This window comes from Enhydra lutris, unplaced genomic scaffold, assembly GCF_002288905.1.
Source record: "Enhydra lutris kenyoni isolate GAN:26980312 unplaced genomic scaffold, ASM228890v2 scaffoldscaffold15, whole genome shotgun sequence".
In the NCBI taxonomy this organism is placed as follows: Eukaryota; Metazoa; Chordata; class Mammalia; order Carnivora; family Mustelidae; genus Enhydra; species Enhydra lutris.
Genome location: NW_019154099.1, coordinates 6,613,048 through 6,630,616, shown reverse-complemented (window position 1 = coordinate 6,630,616; position 17,569 = coordinate 6,613,048). Strand labels below are relative to the sequence as shown.

General features: G+C 38.1%; 1 protein-coding gene and 1 pseudogene across 2 annotated transcripts in view; one reads left to right on the top strand and one right to left on the bottom strand.

Moving 5' to 3' along the window:
- The window catches only part of LOC111147018 (GPALPP motifs containing 1), a 41,213-nt gene that overhangs the window by 9,851 nt on the left and 13,793 nt on the right, over window positions 1-17,569 (top strand). The window contains exons 2-5 of one of the 2 annotated variants that reach the window (XM_022502864.1): window positions 7,553-7,682; window positions 8,495-8,596; window positions 10,907-11,015; window positions 17,072-17,203. In XM_022502864.1, the coding sequence (XP_022358572.1) occupies window positions 7,553-7,682; window positions 8,495-8,596; window positions 10,907-11,015; window positions 17,072-17,203 (473 nt within the window). The remainder of the gene's footprint in view (window positions 1-7,552; window positions 7,683-8,494; window positions 8,597-10,906; window positions 11,016-17,071; window positions 17,204-17,569) is intronic. The other variant, XM_022502865.1, reaches the window with a different exon arrangement.
- LOC111147019 lies at window positions 4,196-4,679 on the bottom strand (annotated as a pseudogene).

Here is a 17,569-nt window from a genome sequence, read left to right as displayed (position 1 = left end):
TCCCCCCTCATGATTTGGGATCTCTTCTGATTTGGCTAAAGCATATTTTCCTGGGGTTGTTGCCACCCTTTTAGTATTTCACTTGCTCCTTCATCTACTCTTATCTGGACAAAATGACAAGGCGGAAAAATTCACCACAAAAAAAAGAACAAGAGGCAGTACCAAAGGCTAGGGACCTAATCAATACAGACGTTGGTAATATGTCAGATCTAGAGTTCAGAATGACGATTCTCAAGGTTCTAGCCGGGCTCGAAAAAGGCATGGAAAATATTAGAGAAACCCTCTCCGGAGAGATAAAAGCCCTTTCTGGAGAAATAAAAGAACTAAAATCTAACCAAGTTGAAATCAAAAAAGCTATTAATGAGGTGCAATAAAAAATGGAGGCTCTCACTGCTAGGATAAATGAGGCAGAAGAAAGAATTAGTGATATAGAAGACCAAATGACAGAGAATAAAGAAGCTGAGCAAAAGAGGGACAAACAGCTACTGGACCATGAGGGGAGAATTCGAGAGATAAGTGACACCATAAGACGAAACAACATTCGAATAATTGGGATTCCAGAAGAAGAGGAAACAGAGAGGGGAGCAGAAGGTATATTGGAGAGAATTATTGGAGAGAATTTCCCCAATATGGCAAAGGGAACAAGCATCAAAATCCAGGAGGTTCAGAGAACCCCCCTCAAAATCAATAAGAATAGGTCCACACCCCGTCACCTAATAGTAAAATTTACAAGTCTTAGTGACAAAGAGAAGATCCTGAAAGCAGCCCGGGAAAAGAAGTCTGTAACATACAATGGTAAAAATATTAGATTGGCAGCAGACTTATCCACAGAGACCTGGCAGGCCAGAAAGAGCTGGCATGATATATTCAGAGTACTAAACGAGAAAAACATGCAGCCAAGAATACTATATCCAGCTAGGCTATCATTGAAAATAGAAGGAGAGATTAAAAGCTTCCAGGACAAACAAAAACTGAAAGAATTTGCAAACACCAAACCAGCTCTACAGGAAATATTGAAAGGGGTCCTCTAAGCAAAGAGAGACCCTAAAAGTAGTAGATCAGAAAGAAACAGAGACAATATACAATAACAGTCACCTTACAGGCAATACAATGGCACTAAATTCATATCTCTCAATACTTACCCTGAATGTTAATGGGCTAAATGCCCCAATCAAAAGACACAGGGTATCAGAATGGATAAAAAAACAAAACCCATCTATATGTTGCCTACAAGAAACTCATCTTAAACCTGAAGACACCTCCAGATTTAAAGTGAGGGGGTGGAAAAGAATTTACCATGCTAATGGACATCAGAAGAAAGCAGGAGTGGCAATCCTTATATCAGATCAATTAGATTTTAAGCCAAAGACTATAATAAGAGATGAGGAAGGACACTATATCATACTCAAAGGAACTGTCCAACAAGAAGATCTAACAATTTTAAATATCTATGCCCCTAACATGGGAGCAGCCAACTATATAAACCAATTAATAACAAAATCAAAGAAACACATCGACAATAATACAATAATCGTAGGGGACTTTAACACTCCCCTCACTGAAATGGACAGATCATCCAAGCAAAAGATCAACAAGGAAATCAAGGCCTTAAATGACACACTGGACCAGATGGACATCACAGATATATTCAGAACATTTCATCCCAAAGCAACAGAATACACATTCTTCTCTAGTGCACATGGAACATTCTCCAGAATAGATCACATTCTTGGTCCTAAATCAGGTCTCAACCGTTATCAAAAGATTGGAATCATTCCCTGCATATTTTCAGACCACAATGCTCTGAAGCTAGAACTCAATCACAAGAGGAAATTTGGAAAGAACCCAAATACATGGAGACTAAACAGCATCCTTCTAAAGAATGAATGGGTCAACCAGGAAATTAAAGAAGAGTTGAAAAAATTCATGGAAACAAATGATAATGAAAACACAACGGTTCAAAATCTGTGGGACACAACAAAGGCAGTCCTGAGAGGAAAATATATAGCGGTACAAGCCTTTCTCAAGAAACAAGAAAGGTCTCAGGTACACAACCTAACCCTACACCTAAAGGAGCTGGAGAAAGAACAAGAAAGAAACCCTAAACCCAGCAGGAGAAGAGAAATCATAAAGATCAGAGCAGAAATCAATGAAATAGAAACCAAAAAAACAATAGAACAAATCAATGAAACTAGGAGCTGGTTCTTTGAAAGAATTAATAAGATCGATAAACCCCTGGCCAGACTTATCAAAAAGAAAAGAGAAAGGACCCAAATAAATAAAATCATGAATGAAAGAGGAGAGATCACAACGAACACCAAAGAAATACAGACAATTATAAGAACATACTATGAGCAACTCTACGCCAACAAATTTGACAATCTGGAAGAAATGGATGCATTCCTAGAGACATATAAACTACCACAACTGAACCAGGAAGAAATAGAAAGCCTGAACAGACCCATAACCAGTAAGGAGATTGAAACAGTCATCAAAAATCTCCAAACAAACAAAAGCCCAGGGCCAGACGGCTTCCCGGGGGAATTCTACCAAACATTTAAAGAAGAACTAATTCCTATTCTCCTGAAACTGTTCCAAAAAATAGAAATGGAAGGAAAACTTCCAAACTCATTTTATGAGGCCAGCATCACCTTGATCCCAAAACCAGACAAGGATCCCATCAAAAAAGAGAACTACAGACCAATATCCTTGATGAACACAGATGCAAAAATTCTCACCAAAATACTAGCCAATAGGATTCAACAGTACATTAAAAGGATTATTCACCACGACCAAGTGGGATTTATTCCAGGGCTGCAAGGTTGGTTCAACATCCGCAAATCAATCAATGTGATACAACACATTAATAAAAGAAAGAACAAGAACCATATGATACTCTCCATAGATGCTGAAAAAGCATTTGACAAAGTACAGCATCCCTTCCTGATCAAAACTCTTCAAAGTGTAGGGATAGAGGGCACATACCTCAATATTATCAAAGCCATCTATGAAAAACCCACCGCAAATATCATTCTCAATGGAGAAAAACTGAAAGCTTTTCCGCTAAGGTCAGGAACACGGCAGGGATGTCCGTTATCACCACTGCTATTCAACATAGTACTAGAAGTCCTAGCTTCAGCAATCAGACAACAAAAGGAAATTAAAGGCATCCAAATCGGCAAAGAAGAAGTCAAACTATCACTCTTCGCAGATGATATGATACTATATGTGGAAAACCCAAAAGACTCCACTCCAAAACTGCTAGAACTTGTACAGGAATTCAGTAAAGTGTCAGGATATAAAATCAATGCCCAGAAATCAGTTGCATTTCTCTACACCAACAAGACAGAAGAAAGAGAAATTAAGGAGTCCATCCCATTTACAATTGCACCCAAAACTATAAGATACCTAGGAATAAATCTAACCAAAGAGATTAAGAATCTATACACAGAAAACTATAAAGTACTCATGAAAGAAATTGAGGAAGACACAAAGAAATGGAAAAATGTTCCATGTTCCTGGATTGGAAGAATAAATATTGTGAAAATGTCTATGCTACCTAAAGCAATCTACACATTTAATGCAATTCCTATCAAAGTACCATCCATTTTTTTCAAAGAAATGGAACAAATAATTCTAAAATTTATATGGAACCAGAAAAGACCTCGAATAGCCAAAGCAATATTGAAAAAGAAAGCCAAGGTTGGTGGCATTACAATTCCAGAAATACATGAAGAGGGGATAGGAAAAAAATGTTCAGAAATAGACCAAATGTTCCAAAACTGGCCCTTTTTCCCTCAGCTTAATACCAGTAAACCCAGATACCACTGGTAGTGACACTAACATGTTTAGTGGTCATGTTAAACTTAAAATGTGAAAAGCAAACTCTTGGGGGCACCTAGCTGGCTAAGTCAGAAGAGCTAGTGAATCTTGATCTCAGGGTCATGAGTTCAAATCCCCTGTTGAGTATAGGGATTACTTAAATAAATAAACTTCTTTTAAAAAGCTTTTAAAAAAAAGATGTGGAAAATAAATTCTTGACACTTCCCCCAAACTTGCCTTCCTCTTAGTCTTCCCCATATTAGCGAATAGCATTACCATCTGGCCACTCAGGCCAGAAACCTAAGACTCAACCTCAAGTCCTTTTTTTTTTTTTTCCCCACAGTCTTGAGGTCTTTTATTTTCTTTACATTTGTCATGCCATGAATTCATAGGGAATGGGTTCCAGCAGTTCGGGCTCGTTTCCATTGGTTCTTCCAAAGTGTGCTTCTCTGGGCGGAGCAGGCTGACGCTTCATTTGTACCCAAGTACCTTTCTCTTTGGCTTCCTTCTTTTTCTGATCATTTTCCTTCACACGCTTCAGGAAGCTATCTTGGCTCTTTGAATGTTTAATATGCTCAATGCGTACATTAATTCTCTTGGCAGGAATCTTTCCCTTAACTTGTTTGTTTACAACAATGCCAACAGCATGCTGAGTAACATTGTAGACTCTTCTGTTTTACCATGGTAACATTTGTGGGGCATTCCCTTTTGAACAGTGCCCATCCCTTGATGTCCACAATATCACCTTTCTTGTAGATTCGCATGTATGTGGCCAAAGGAACAACTCCATGTTTTCCAAAAGGCCTAGAGACCATATAATGGGTACCTCTCCTCTTTCCCTTTGTGTTGGTCATTTTGGCGAATTGCTGGAAGATGGCAGTTCCAGCCAAAAGGCCTCAAGCCTTTTTTTGGGGGAGGGGGGGCTCACTTCTCCCATCTAAACCATTAGCAAGTCCTCTTTGCCCTTCCTTCAAATTATGTTGCAAATCAAATTATTTCTTGCCAGCTTTCTAACTCATCTCCCTTACTCCCAACCCCCCAGTCTATTGTCCATAAGCAAACAGGTATTAAAAAAAAAATGTAATTCAGATTATGTCTCTCCACACTTAAAACCTCTCAGTGACTGCCTATCATTAAAACCCAAATTCCTTACCACATCTCATATTAGTATCTATTGAGTGCTTAGTGGATGCCAGCTACTATGTAAGATGCTTTGCCTATGTTAATTGACGTAATCTTCACAATAGCCTTGTGAGATTGGGAATATTATTAACCTCATTTTACAGATCAAGAGTATAACACAGGTTGGTTAAATAACATCCAGGGGCACCCCAGTGGCCCCAGCGGGCTGAGTGACCAGCTCTTGGTTTCAGCTCAGGTCCTGATCTCAGGGTGGTAAGATCAAGCCCCGCGCTGGACTGCCACTCAATGTGGGGCAGGGACTGTCTGCCTGAGATTCTCCCTCTCCCCTCCCCCCACTTGCACATGCTCTCTCTCTCTCAAGTAAATAAATAAATCTTTAATGCATAAATAACATCCAAATCACATAGCTAGTTAGCAGCTAAGCTGGAATGCAAAGCTGAAGAGTCTGACTCCAGAGCATACAGTCTGGCCCCTTTATCCCAGCCTCATCTTGTCATTTTGCTGACTTGGCTTGTTCTTTAAGCATATCAAGCTTATTTCCATGATGGGATTTTTGCAGTCGCTATTTCTCTGTCTAGAATGTTCTTTCCTCAGATGGTTGGGTGGCCATTGTCATCTCATCATTTAAGTTTCCATTCAGATGTTTTCTCTGAGAGGCCTTCCCTGACCTCTGTCTTTAAAATTCCTTTCCCACATATTTACAGTCACTCTTTTTATTTGTCTCCTTTTTATATTGTTTTTGTAGGAGTATTTATTTAGTAAGTATTTGTTGGATGGATGGATGTTGACTCTTCGTTGAATGTTGCCTAGTATAGTGATTAAGGGTATAGGTTCTGAAATCAGGCTCCTAGGTCCATATCCCAACTCCTGTACTTAACTGTGTAAAGTTGGGCAAGTTGCTTTCTGCCTCAGTTTCCTTATCTGAAAGAAATATTAATACTTCCTAATAGGGTTGTTATTAGAATTAAATAAGTTAACGGTAATGCATGTGAATCTTTTTTTTTTTTTAAGTAGGCTCCACGCCCAGCATGGAGCCCAATGCAGGACTCTAACTCACGACCATGACATCAAGACCTGAGCCAAGATCAAGAATCAGACACTTAACCGACTGAGCCACCCAAGTGCCCATTGCATGTGAATTTCTGAAAATAGGGCATAGAAGGGGCTCCTGGCTGGCTCAATCAGTGAAGCATATGACTCTTGATCCTAGGGTTGTGGGTGTAGAGATTACTTTTTTAAGAAGTGCATAGCATATCAGAACTCAAGACATATTTTTTCTCTTTTATTTATTATTTTCAAGTTTTTGCTATTATTAATATTGAATGAATAGCATGCCAGGAAAGTTCTTTGGAAAATCATATTTTCAGGCCCTACTCCAGACCAGCTGAATCAGAATCTCTGTGGAAAGGGCCCAGGAATCTTTTTTAAAAGATATTCTGGCTTGGGGCATGCATGCATAAATATATATATGTAGATAGATAGATATTTTATATATATATACATATACACACACACACACATCTATATATGTGTGTGTGTGTGTGTGTGTGTGTGTGTGTATGATTTTTTGGCAGTTGTGATAAGCATCCAGGTTTGGGAACTATGGCAGCAGAGTTTTAGCATCACTGCTCAGGTTCAATGTAGACAGGTATGACATGACATCATGCAATGGCATTATACAGTAATTTGTAATTTTGCTAAGTTGTAGAGTGAGAGCAAGTCATTGTGATAAGTGGGTCCAGAAGATCCTCAACCCCCATCCCCATCATCGACATCCTGGTGTAGCCTCATTCTCTGTGTCTTTACTAGTAAGCAGTAAAGCTTAAAGTGACACTAATTTTTGTTTCAGCTTGAAAAATCATCTCAAAAAGGAAACAGGGGTGCCTGGGTGGCTCAGTCAGTTGGGCGTCTGCCTTCAGCTCAGGTCATGATCCCGGGGTTCTAGGATCAAGCCTCGAGTTGTGCTCTATATTCAGCAGGGGAGTCTGCTTCTCCTTCTCCCTCTCCCTATGCCCCTGCTTGTGCTCTCTATCTCTCTCTCTCAAATAAATAAACAAAATCTTAAAAAAAAAACAAAACTGAGAAGTATGATGATGCCAGTAAAGATACTTTTTAAAGTGGTGGTTCTTAATTCGAAACCAGAATGGATAGTTTTGATTATTGATGTATTAGAGTATGGAATGGCAAATTTGTTGCTTGGTTAGCACCATGACGTAAATATTGCCTATGAAATGCTGTCTGTAGGAGCAGAAACTCGTGAAACTATCTTAGCAGTTGCACCAACCAAAATTGGAACCAATGCAAAAATTCTAAGATGTCAGGGAAGTTATATGCCATTGTTACAGTTACAAGTTTGGGTATTAATTTTTTTGTGAATCTCATACTACGTAAACCACGATTGCTGCCTTTCTATAGTTGGAAAGACAAAACCACCACACACAAAACAGGGCCAAATGAGATTAAAGTTTGTAATAAGTAATAGCCCACAAGTGCTGTGAATTTCAGAAGAGAAGATATAAGATGTCAGCTAGGGGGTTCATTGAAACAGTTGTGGCTAGTTAGGACTTACACAAGAAATTTTCTTCAGTTGCAGGACCAGCTCTGCCCCCTAATTATAAAAGCAGTAGCTCGGAGTCCTCAGACAGTGATGAAGACAGTAGTTCGTTGTATGAAGAAAATCAAGAATCTGAAGATGATGACAGTGGTCCAGTGGCAAGGTCGGTCACTTAAATTAAATGATAAACCAAGCTTCAAATCTAGCATACACTGGCTGGAACAGATAGCTAGTCAGAGAACAACATATCTGTATTTTTACAGCAGAAGAAGAAATCCTTTCACACAGCATTGCCTCCTGAACTATGCTGTGGAGAAAGAAATTTATTCTCGTAGCAGATAGCTGTGGAGATACCTAGGATTTTGATTAAATTCTTATAGAAAGGATTTTTCCTGAAAGTATTGCTGCAGTGACTAAATACTCTAAATAAGCAATAGCATTTCTTTTAAAAATTTTTTCTGCAGTGGATGATTTTTGCTTAAGTAAATGAATGACTTCCCTCTAACAATCTTACTTACCATAGATCCATGTAAATAAGAAGTGGAATCTTTGTTTAGTATTGGATTGCAAGGTTTTATTTATGCATTTTAAAGATTACGGACAGAAATAACAAGTTAAAACCCTTCCTGAATGAGATTAAAATGGAGAATCATGAACTTTTTGCTCCAAAATTTTCAGCATGTAAACCTCAGCGAGTGGAATCTTTAATTAACACTGTAGAAAATATAGAAAACTGATAAAGTATTCCCACCAGAGAGAATTAACCAATCTCTATTCTAGACCAAAAATAAATTCCAAGAAAAGGTTAGTATAAGATCTACTGTGGTATCCATTTGCTGTTATTGCACGAGATTAATTTATTGTTAGTATTTATTGTCAGCATTCATACAACTAGTTGGGAGTTAATGCTTCCTTTAAAACTCAAAACTTCTCTGTGAAAAAAATTTGCATAAAGTTGCACTACTGTATTTTTAGAAAACAGAGGAGAAATCAAGATGACGACGACGATGATGATGAAGGGTTTTTTGGACCAGCTCTTCCTCCTGGATTTAAAAAGCAGGATGATTCTCCTCCAAGGTGATAATGTGTGATAGTTCAAGCCTGTCTTTTCTGAATATTTCAGTTGGTGTTTGTTAATTCACTAAAGAGTTGTCCAAAATTGTTGTTTAACTTACAGACTTAGGTAACATTTGAAATGCATAGGGAAAAGTAATTGTCTCCTATAACAAAAATGATCATTTCATTCTGTATAAAAATTTTGTGGTTTATAAAAAAAAAACTTTGCATCTCTTAGGTGATGCTCACAAGAATGTTTTATAGTAGACTGATTGGAACATTATCCTTCTTCCCCCCTTTTTTAAATAGCTAAGGTTGCACACATAGTGAGTGTCCTGTCTGGCCTGGGGCTGGAATCCTGGTATTTGACTTTTAATATCAGATGCTTTTTCAGTTTTTTGGTGATAGAAGAAACAATTCCTGTATGCCACGTTAAATAGTTTGACTGACTTTTCTGTACCTCAAATTTGCCATCTGATAAATAGGATAACAACAAGTACCTTTCAAAATTGTTGCGATGATTGAGATTTCATATTTACATACATATACACATGTGTGTATGTCTCTTACGTGATGCCTGGCCCCAAGTGAGTAGATAGTAAGTATTGATTCCTATCTTCTTCTTGGAATTGTATAATTTTTAAATTATACAATTTATGAATTGTATATGAATATGAAATTGTACACCAAATTGTTTATACTTCAGAGCGTTATTACTCATACACAAGAGCAAATAGAAAGGGCTATTGTACATTTTACTTTCAAACTTTGTAATCACATTCGTCAGCTCTAATTTTCATATTACTTTGGTCTTTTTAGAATTAACAGGGATAAACTCTCCACTGATTTTGTATGGCCCCCAAGTCAGGAATAATCTTTAAAGGGTCACTGAAAAAACAATCATGCCTACAAGTCCCATAGATGGCCTCAAAGCTTAAAATGTCCTCTCTGGCCTTTTACAGAAAATTTGCTGACCACTGGAGCACAACATTCCTTTCAAGAAAACACTTTTTTAGGTGTATAGCAATTTCTTTCTTGAGAGGTGTATTTTGGCTATTAAATGGCCAAGATCAGAATCCAGATCTGCTCCCGGTAGCGTTTTTCCTCTGCCAAGAAGCTTGCCTGTGAGGCTCTAGTTGAACACAGTACAACCTGGAAAATTCAGCTTAAGACTTCAGTGCTGTGTTGGTTGGTAATCCTGGCACAATGACATCTCTGGGAAGAATATTGGTATGAAAGAAAGGATGAAGAAACTGAAAAGCATGAAAGAGAGGAGAAAATATCTTGTCTGTTATTTTTTTCCCTGATGTAAGGCTTTCTCTTGTTTAAGACCCAGATTTTAGGCACTTCTCTCATTTGGAATGATGTGAGTTCCCTCAGAAATGTGGCAGTGGGGCAGCTTGAAAGAAAATGAACTTTGGCATCAAGGAGACCATGGTTTAAACTCTAGTTCCGCCACTTACTTATTTGTGATGTCCTTGGGCATGATTTTGCTAACCTAGAAAATGGAGTGACTTACACCAACCAGGGTTGTTTGACGGAAGCAGAAAGGTGTTCTGGTTGACATGTGGTTAGCACAGCACCTTTTCCCTTGTCTGGAGGTCTCACGTGACTTACATTCATTCTTGTAGACTTAACGTTCATTATTGTAGACTTATGTTCATTTTTGTAGACTTACGTTCATTCTTGTAGACTTAACGTTCATTCTTGCAGACTGACTTTCATTCTTGTAGACTTATGTTCATTCTTGTAGAGCTCCACGTTATTGCTGGATCATTGGTGAGGACAGTGTTCAGATTTTTATACTACCCTGGCACACATAACCATTAATTGCCAACTTCTGTTGTATGCGTGTGCTGTTTACATTCTTAGAACTCAATTTCTACTTAAGGAGTTCTGACTATAATTAGATTGCCCCTGAAGAATGTGTCGGCGGACAATGACAATCAAAAATGAAAGCCAAAGCACAAAATAGAAAAAGATCTTCACAGGCTTTAATTCTTAATAAGGACTTTTTAAAAATTGGTATTTCTATTTAACGTAGTTCTTTTAGGAAGTGGGCATACACCAGTGCCACAAAGATTGGGAATTACTGGTTTAATATCTTAGCATTGGCTAACAAATAGAAAGTAAAAAGGAGAAAATTAGATTTTTTTAAAGATACTGCTAAGTGGAAAAATACTAGGTTATAAAATAAAAATATGTTAAATAAAATTCTTGTTTTCAACATTTTGTTATTATTTGGCTTTTTATTATTATTTGTGAACTTTTATTCTAAAAACTGCTTTTTAAAAGTCAGGGAGAATGCTAAAGGTGCATTTTATTTTTCAGGCCTATAATAGGTCCTGCACTACCACCTGGTTTTATTAAATCTACTCAGAAAAGTGACAAAGGCAGAGATGATCCAGGACAACAAGTATCATCATATTTCAACTCTGAGGTTTGGAAAATTTTTGGCTAAAGAATAAGATGTAGCAAACTCAAGACTTTACAAAGTAATAACTGTATTCATTTGGCTCAAATGTGACGAATATGCAGCCCTGTTCACCTGAATCTAGGATTGTAAAGTAGAGAGATGAAATCCAAAGCTTGTCCCAAAACGGAGATGTTACAAAAATAACAAGACAGTTACATGATGACAAGGATGTTATTTATTCATGCTTCTCATCTTTGAAGGGAAGCTTTAAAGTGCTAGAAAATAGAACATAATGAAAAGTTTAAGGAATCATTGTGATTTGACCTGAAAAAGAGGAAGCTGAGGAATTTGTTGACCATGATCTTTGCCTTGAAATCAGCTCTTACGTATACAGCTATAGTGCTGGTAAATAACAAAGCTGGAGTTAAGTGATGTTATGAAAAGATTGGTCAGATGATTTTAGAGTCAAGTATAAAAGATGTTTTCTTGTTTTGAGGCCTGGTCCTTATCAATAGCTGAGATTTGTAGAGTACTTTATAACTTGTAATGCTCTTTCCCCATCTATGGGTGAGTATTATTTTTATCTTCTCTGCGACCATATGCAATAAATATGATCTGCCATCTTACAGATGCTAAAAAACAGAGAAATTAGGTAATTTACCCAATATTGCAGTTTATACTTATCAAAGCCACAGTTTAAACCCAGTTTTTGTTTTCTTTTGTTTTGTCTACAATTTAAAGTAATCTCTACACTCAATTCAGGCTTGAAGCTACAAGCCCGAAATCAGGAGTGAGTCACTCTACCAGCTGAACCAGCCAGGTGCCCCTTAAGCCCAGTTCTTAAGACTTTAGATCACTTGTTTGGTCTATTATTCTCCAGTAGCTTCCTGTATATTCATCTCTACTGAGAATTCAGCAGTTACACTGAGGTTGTTACTAAGGAAAATAAAATACAGTGGTTAAGACCATGAACTTCAGAGTTGTTTACTCATTCCTTCAACAGATATTTATAGAGCACCTACAATGTATCAAGCACATAGTCACAGAAATGAGTCTGTCAACAAATCCTATTGTCCTGCCTTCAAAAGATATCCACAATCCAACCATTTCTGCAGTCACCCTGGTCTAAGTCAACATCATACTTCCCCTGTTTTGTTGGTCTTGATACTTTATCCCTGGTTTTTCTGCTGCCTCTTCTCAACACAGCCGCTAGAGTGGCCCAGATAAAATGAAGTCAGATCGTGTCACTCACACTCAAAACCATCGGATTGCTCCTCCTGTCTCTGCATAAGAGCCAAGGCCTGGGGCCCCCTCTACAGTCTGGTCTCCTTTAGCTCCCTGATTTCCCCTCTTATTTTAATCTGACCACACTGTGCTCCTTGGTGTTCCTCCTCACATAGGCTGGGGAGGCTCCTACCCCAGAGTGTTGATACCTGTAAGTCTCTCCAAAATGGTCTTCCCCTAGATATCTATGTGGCCTGCCTCCCAGAACAACAGTTTTTGGCTGGAATGTCACCTTAATGAGGTCATTTCTGACCTCCTAATTCAAAATTGCTAACTCCTCTTCCCCTAACTCCTCTTTCCTTCCCTCCTTTAATTTTCTCCAGAGCATCTGTCACCGCCTCAGACACCATTTATTTTACTGCTTCTTTTTATTTATTGATGACCTCTGCCCACTAGAATGTGAGTCTGTTGAGGACAGAGATTTTTGTCTTCTCTCTAGTGGACATTCAGAAGGGTTTGTTGAATGAATGAATAAGTTAGACATAGTCCCAGCTAATCACACCTGCAATGTAGTGGGGAATACAGACACTAAACAAAAATCTAACATTATGAGTGATTCAAAAGATAAAGTGAAATACAGTGGAACCATGACAGACGACTCTAAACTAATCTGAAGAAATGAGAAAAAGTTCTTTGTCTCTGAGAAAATGTCTAAAGATTGATGAGTTGGAGATATCTCAGCAAAGAGGGCAGGAAAGATTGTTCCAGAACATACAGATATCTTCTTTGAAGGCAAAAGAGTGTGGAGAGAGAGAGTTAGGGTTTAAGAAGTCCATTGCAGTTGGGGGAGAAAGAGAGAAGGCAAGAGCCATCAGAGCTTGGAATCCTGGAGGAGCTTAGTTTCACGTCAGTATCGTGCGGGTTGTTTTCCTTATCTCAGAGGGCTGTTGCAAGGATTAAGTCAGAACAGTAGGTTTTCAATTTACAAGATTTCTCATCATTGTCATCATTCTTACCATCTTCACTACTGATGTCATGAGAGTATCTTTGAAAAATTTAGTGTAACTATAAGAAATCTTTCTAGCAAGGTTGCTAAATACGAGAATACATTACCAGAGGAAATACCTCCAGGCACATGGAAGACTGAGCTGGCAGGTCATGCTCGGAGCTCCCTGCCACAAACACAAAGAAATGCCCAGGCAGTGGGGAATAGCAACAAAGTTAATACACAGCTAAGCTCCAAAGAAAGAAAGGGAAGTCTACAGCTGCTAGTGACATTGAGAGAATTCAGAGCTAGAGCAGGAAACACAAGCTTACACAGCAGCGGACCAGGGTGGTTTTAGGGAAGCCAGCCATAAGCCCTAGAGTTGGGCTTGGGGACCAGAGCTGTAGCTTCAGCTGTGCAGGCAGAGGAGAGGGAATTGAAGTCTCTGGATAAAACCCACAGCCTCCAGGTTCCACTCTGCAAAAAAGAGAGTCCTGGAGAAATGTAACTTGCAGCCCTTGGAATGTGGGAAGGAAGTTTCATGCTCTCCATAACCTACTTTCAGATGATTCCCAATATGTCTGTCTGTCTGTCTGCCTCACACAGAGTGGCAAGGGAGTGGGAAAAGAAAGATAAATACGGTAAAATGTTAGCAGCTGATGGATTTGGGTGAGGATACATGAGTGTTAGTTGTGAACTACATTTTCCAGAAAACTTGTTTAAGCATAATTGAGTTTTATTCTTGCTTGAAATTTTGTCCTAACTCACCTAGACAGCAGATTGATAGTTTATATAATTCCCTGGTGGTATCTATTCTATATTTTCTACTTCTCTTAGCAAAGGGTGAGGGGTAATGGTAGGGCAGGGCTTACACCATCGCATACCTGTTGCACTTGGTTGTACTCTTGGTTCTGAATTACTTGCTTTATAATTTCCTTCTAACGAAACCTTTTTCAAAAAACACTTCTTGTTTTCATATTTTACTTTTTCAAAGAGGGGCTTCTCTTAGTCTCTCTCATTCACAACATATACCCCTAAATTAAGACATACGTAATAGTACTAATATTTAGCATTCGTTGAGCACTTTCCATAAGTCTGACACTGCATAGCACAACGTAAACATATATTTACATGACTTAATTATATTCCCAGACCACATAAACTTAATTTAATCGAAACAACAATCCTGGGAAATGTCAGGAAGTGTCAGCCAGAAAGCTTTTAGCTGCAAATAACAGAAAATGCTACTCAACGTGGAACTTTGTCCTAACCTATTTCATTAGCAAATGGGCTGTATATGTAATTGCCTGGGCCATCTATTATCTATATTCCCAAAATAAGGAGAATGTGTTTCATATGTAATAAAAGGTATACAACTAGGGTCATTCTAGGTTGGTTGATTGAGAAGCCTAAATGATATCCGGGACTGCAACTTTTCCCGTCTTTTCTGTCATCTACAGTATGTTCATTCTTCTTAGGGTGACCCTTCATTATACCAGGAAGCTTGTCAAAGTTCTAAGATTCCCACGAACATGCCAATGTTCAGACAGAGGAGGGAATGATCTTACCCTGTGCCCCTTTTGTAGAGGAAGGAACACCTTTCCAGGTTTCCTGTAGACCTGTCCTCAGGTTTCTTTGCCCAGAATTGGATCACATGCCCAAGCCTTGGCCAGTCATTTGGGCAAGAGGAATTCAACCAAATTGACTGACTTATAATTACCAACATTTTCCCCTAGGAGTTAGAGAAGTTCCCAGGTTCCTGAGAAAGGCATGGCCCCTAAGAGGACGAACAAAAACAGGGTTCTCTTAGAGTAGTTACTGGTTGGAGCTGTTATAATCCCCATCTGAAAAGACAAAAAGCCAGAACGCCTGGGTGGCTCAGTCAAACAGCCAGCTCTTGATTTTGGCTCAGCCATGATCCCAGGGTCCTGGGATGGAGCCCCACATCAGGCTCCACGCTTAACAGGGAGTTTGCTTGAGGATTCTCTCTCTCCCTGTGCTCTCCCCTCCACTCCCCCACTGTCTCTGTTTCTCTCTCTCTCTAAAATAAATAAATCTTAAGATACATAAATAAAAGACAAAAAACCAAGGCCTAAAAAGGCTAAATAGCACTCCTGAGGTCACATGCTAATATGATAGCAGATTGAGGCCTTGAAACTAGTTCTAACTGCAGCCCACAGTATAAACCAGTAAGGTATATGATTTCTACCGTATTTCTAGATAAAATAATTCATCTAATTTTAACTCAACCAGGATACCAAAATGATTAGATATCTAGATTGGATTTGGATTATGATTCCAGTTTCTCTTTTTCAGTTTAGTATGTTGGGCCTGATTTTCATTTTGCTCCCTTAGTTTATAACTCCCAACACCCTAAGTGATCTTTATTTCTAAAAATTCCAGGCATCATCCTAACAAGACATGCAAGATGTGCCAAATTCTATCTTTATAAAATCATCTCTTGTTAGATGGAAGTAAAAATAACATTCGCTTATCCCATACTTTAATACTATTTTAATGTCATGCCTCTTATAGTTGTAAAAGTTCATTGTATCTTTTATATTTCCTCATTTTATGTCACCAAGTATTATTTTGTAAGGGCTATAAATATGTTTATAATAATGTTTGACATCAAGGAGCCTACCCTGATAGAGATGAACTATAAACACTTAAGGTTAAACATTAACAATTGAAATTTAAAAAAAAAAATAGAGGAGAGTCTCTAGTATAAGTAGAAAACATACACTGGCCTTTATCTTAGAATATTTTCATCTTAAATACCAGTTTTGTAACCTTGAACAAGTTGTTTAACCTTCCTAAATAGACTTCTCCAAACCTAGGTTTCCTGGAAAAGAAAACAGGAATAATAATGTCTTTTCACAATTGTGTTATATAAGGATCAAATGATGCATTGTATACCAAAGTCCATAGTTAGAGAAAGTGTGTGTGTGTGTGTGTGTGTGTGTGAGAGATATTTAGAGTAAGCCAAGAGATAATATGTAATTATCTGATTGTTTGTACCAAGAGCAATTGCTTTAAGGGTGCAGAGAAGAAACCACAGATACAAAGTTACCACCGAGTAGCTAGTGGGGAAAATGTAAACAACACAAATGAACTTGATCCTGATAATTTTTAAAAAATACAAGCAAGAAGCTGCCCGTCCGAGCTGGAGGACAAATATCTTATTGTTGTTCATCTTAACCTACCTCTTTCTTGAGGCCAAGGACTGCTTGAAGCCCTAGAGTATCTAGATTTTAACACAGAGTCTTATAGACAAACCCTTTATTCAGATGATTTATTGAGAGTAAATTGAATTCACTTATTACAGTACTATTACGTGTTTAGAATCAAGGGAGTGTTTTGGAAACGAAGTTAACTCTTCGGGGCCAGTATTTGTGAGCTGTTGTATAGCATTTATTTCCGTGCACCTTGCTGAGTCATAAAGGCTCATACAGCTTCCAAGAACTTTGTCTTATTCCAAAGAGCTTTTTCTGTACCAGGAACGAAAATGGTTTCAACTTGTGTCATCTCTGACCAACTAGTAGTAATTGCCTGGACTATTACTTTGAGAAGAATTGTGAGGCCACATCTATGTCCATCAGGAAGAAAGCTGAAATCATATAATGAGGTCTGCCATGAACAGGGGAGGGCGGGGACAATGCACATTGAGTGGATTTGTCATCTCTGTATTGTGAACTTTAGGAAGATGAGGAAAAAGTCCTCATTGTTCAATGGTTAGCAATATGTTGTTTGCATTTTTGTTTCAGTGTCTCTGGGTAATCAGTTTCGGCAAAATTTTAAGTAATTTAGGATCATTTTCTGTAACCTGGAGCTCTGTTCCTGGCTTAAAGGTGCTGTCTTATTTCAAAAGGAAACAGATAGCAGTGAAGATGAGGACATTGTTGGACCAATGCCTGCCAAAGGACCAGTTAACTATAGCGTCACAACAGAGTTTGAAAAAAGGGCCCAGCGAATGAAAGAGAAACTGACCAAAGGAGACAATGTAAGTTTTAAAGATACTGTACTCTGAGAGATAGACTAAGTGAATTAAAAATCTAAATTTTAAAAATAGACATGAAAGAAATTATAGGCATGTATGTATATAAGGAAAATTTAGGAGCAAGGTAACCCAGAAGCTGGTAAAGGAAAAGACTGGCAAATTTGCCTATCTAAAAAGTTCTGTATGGCAAAAGGTAACAAAATCCAAAAAATGATAAATTAGATGAAGGTATTTATAACGTATATGACAAAGTATCAATTCTTTATATTAAATTCTTTCTCTTAAAGTATATTTTTTAACCTTAAAGCCTCAATTGAAAAACATGGCCATTTATAGAGAATTTTAAACACACACACACACACACACACA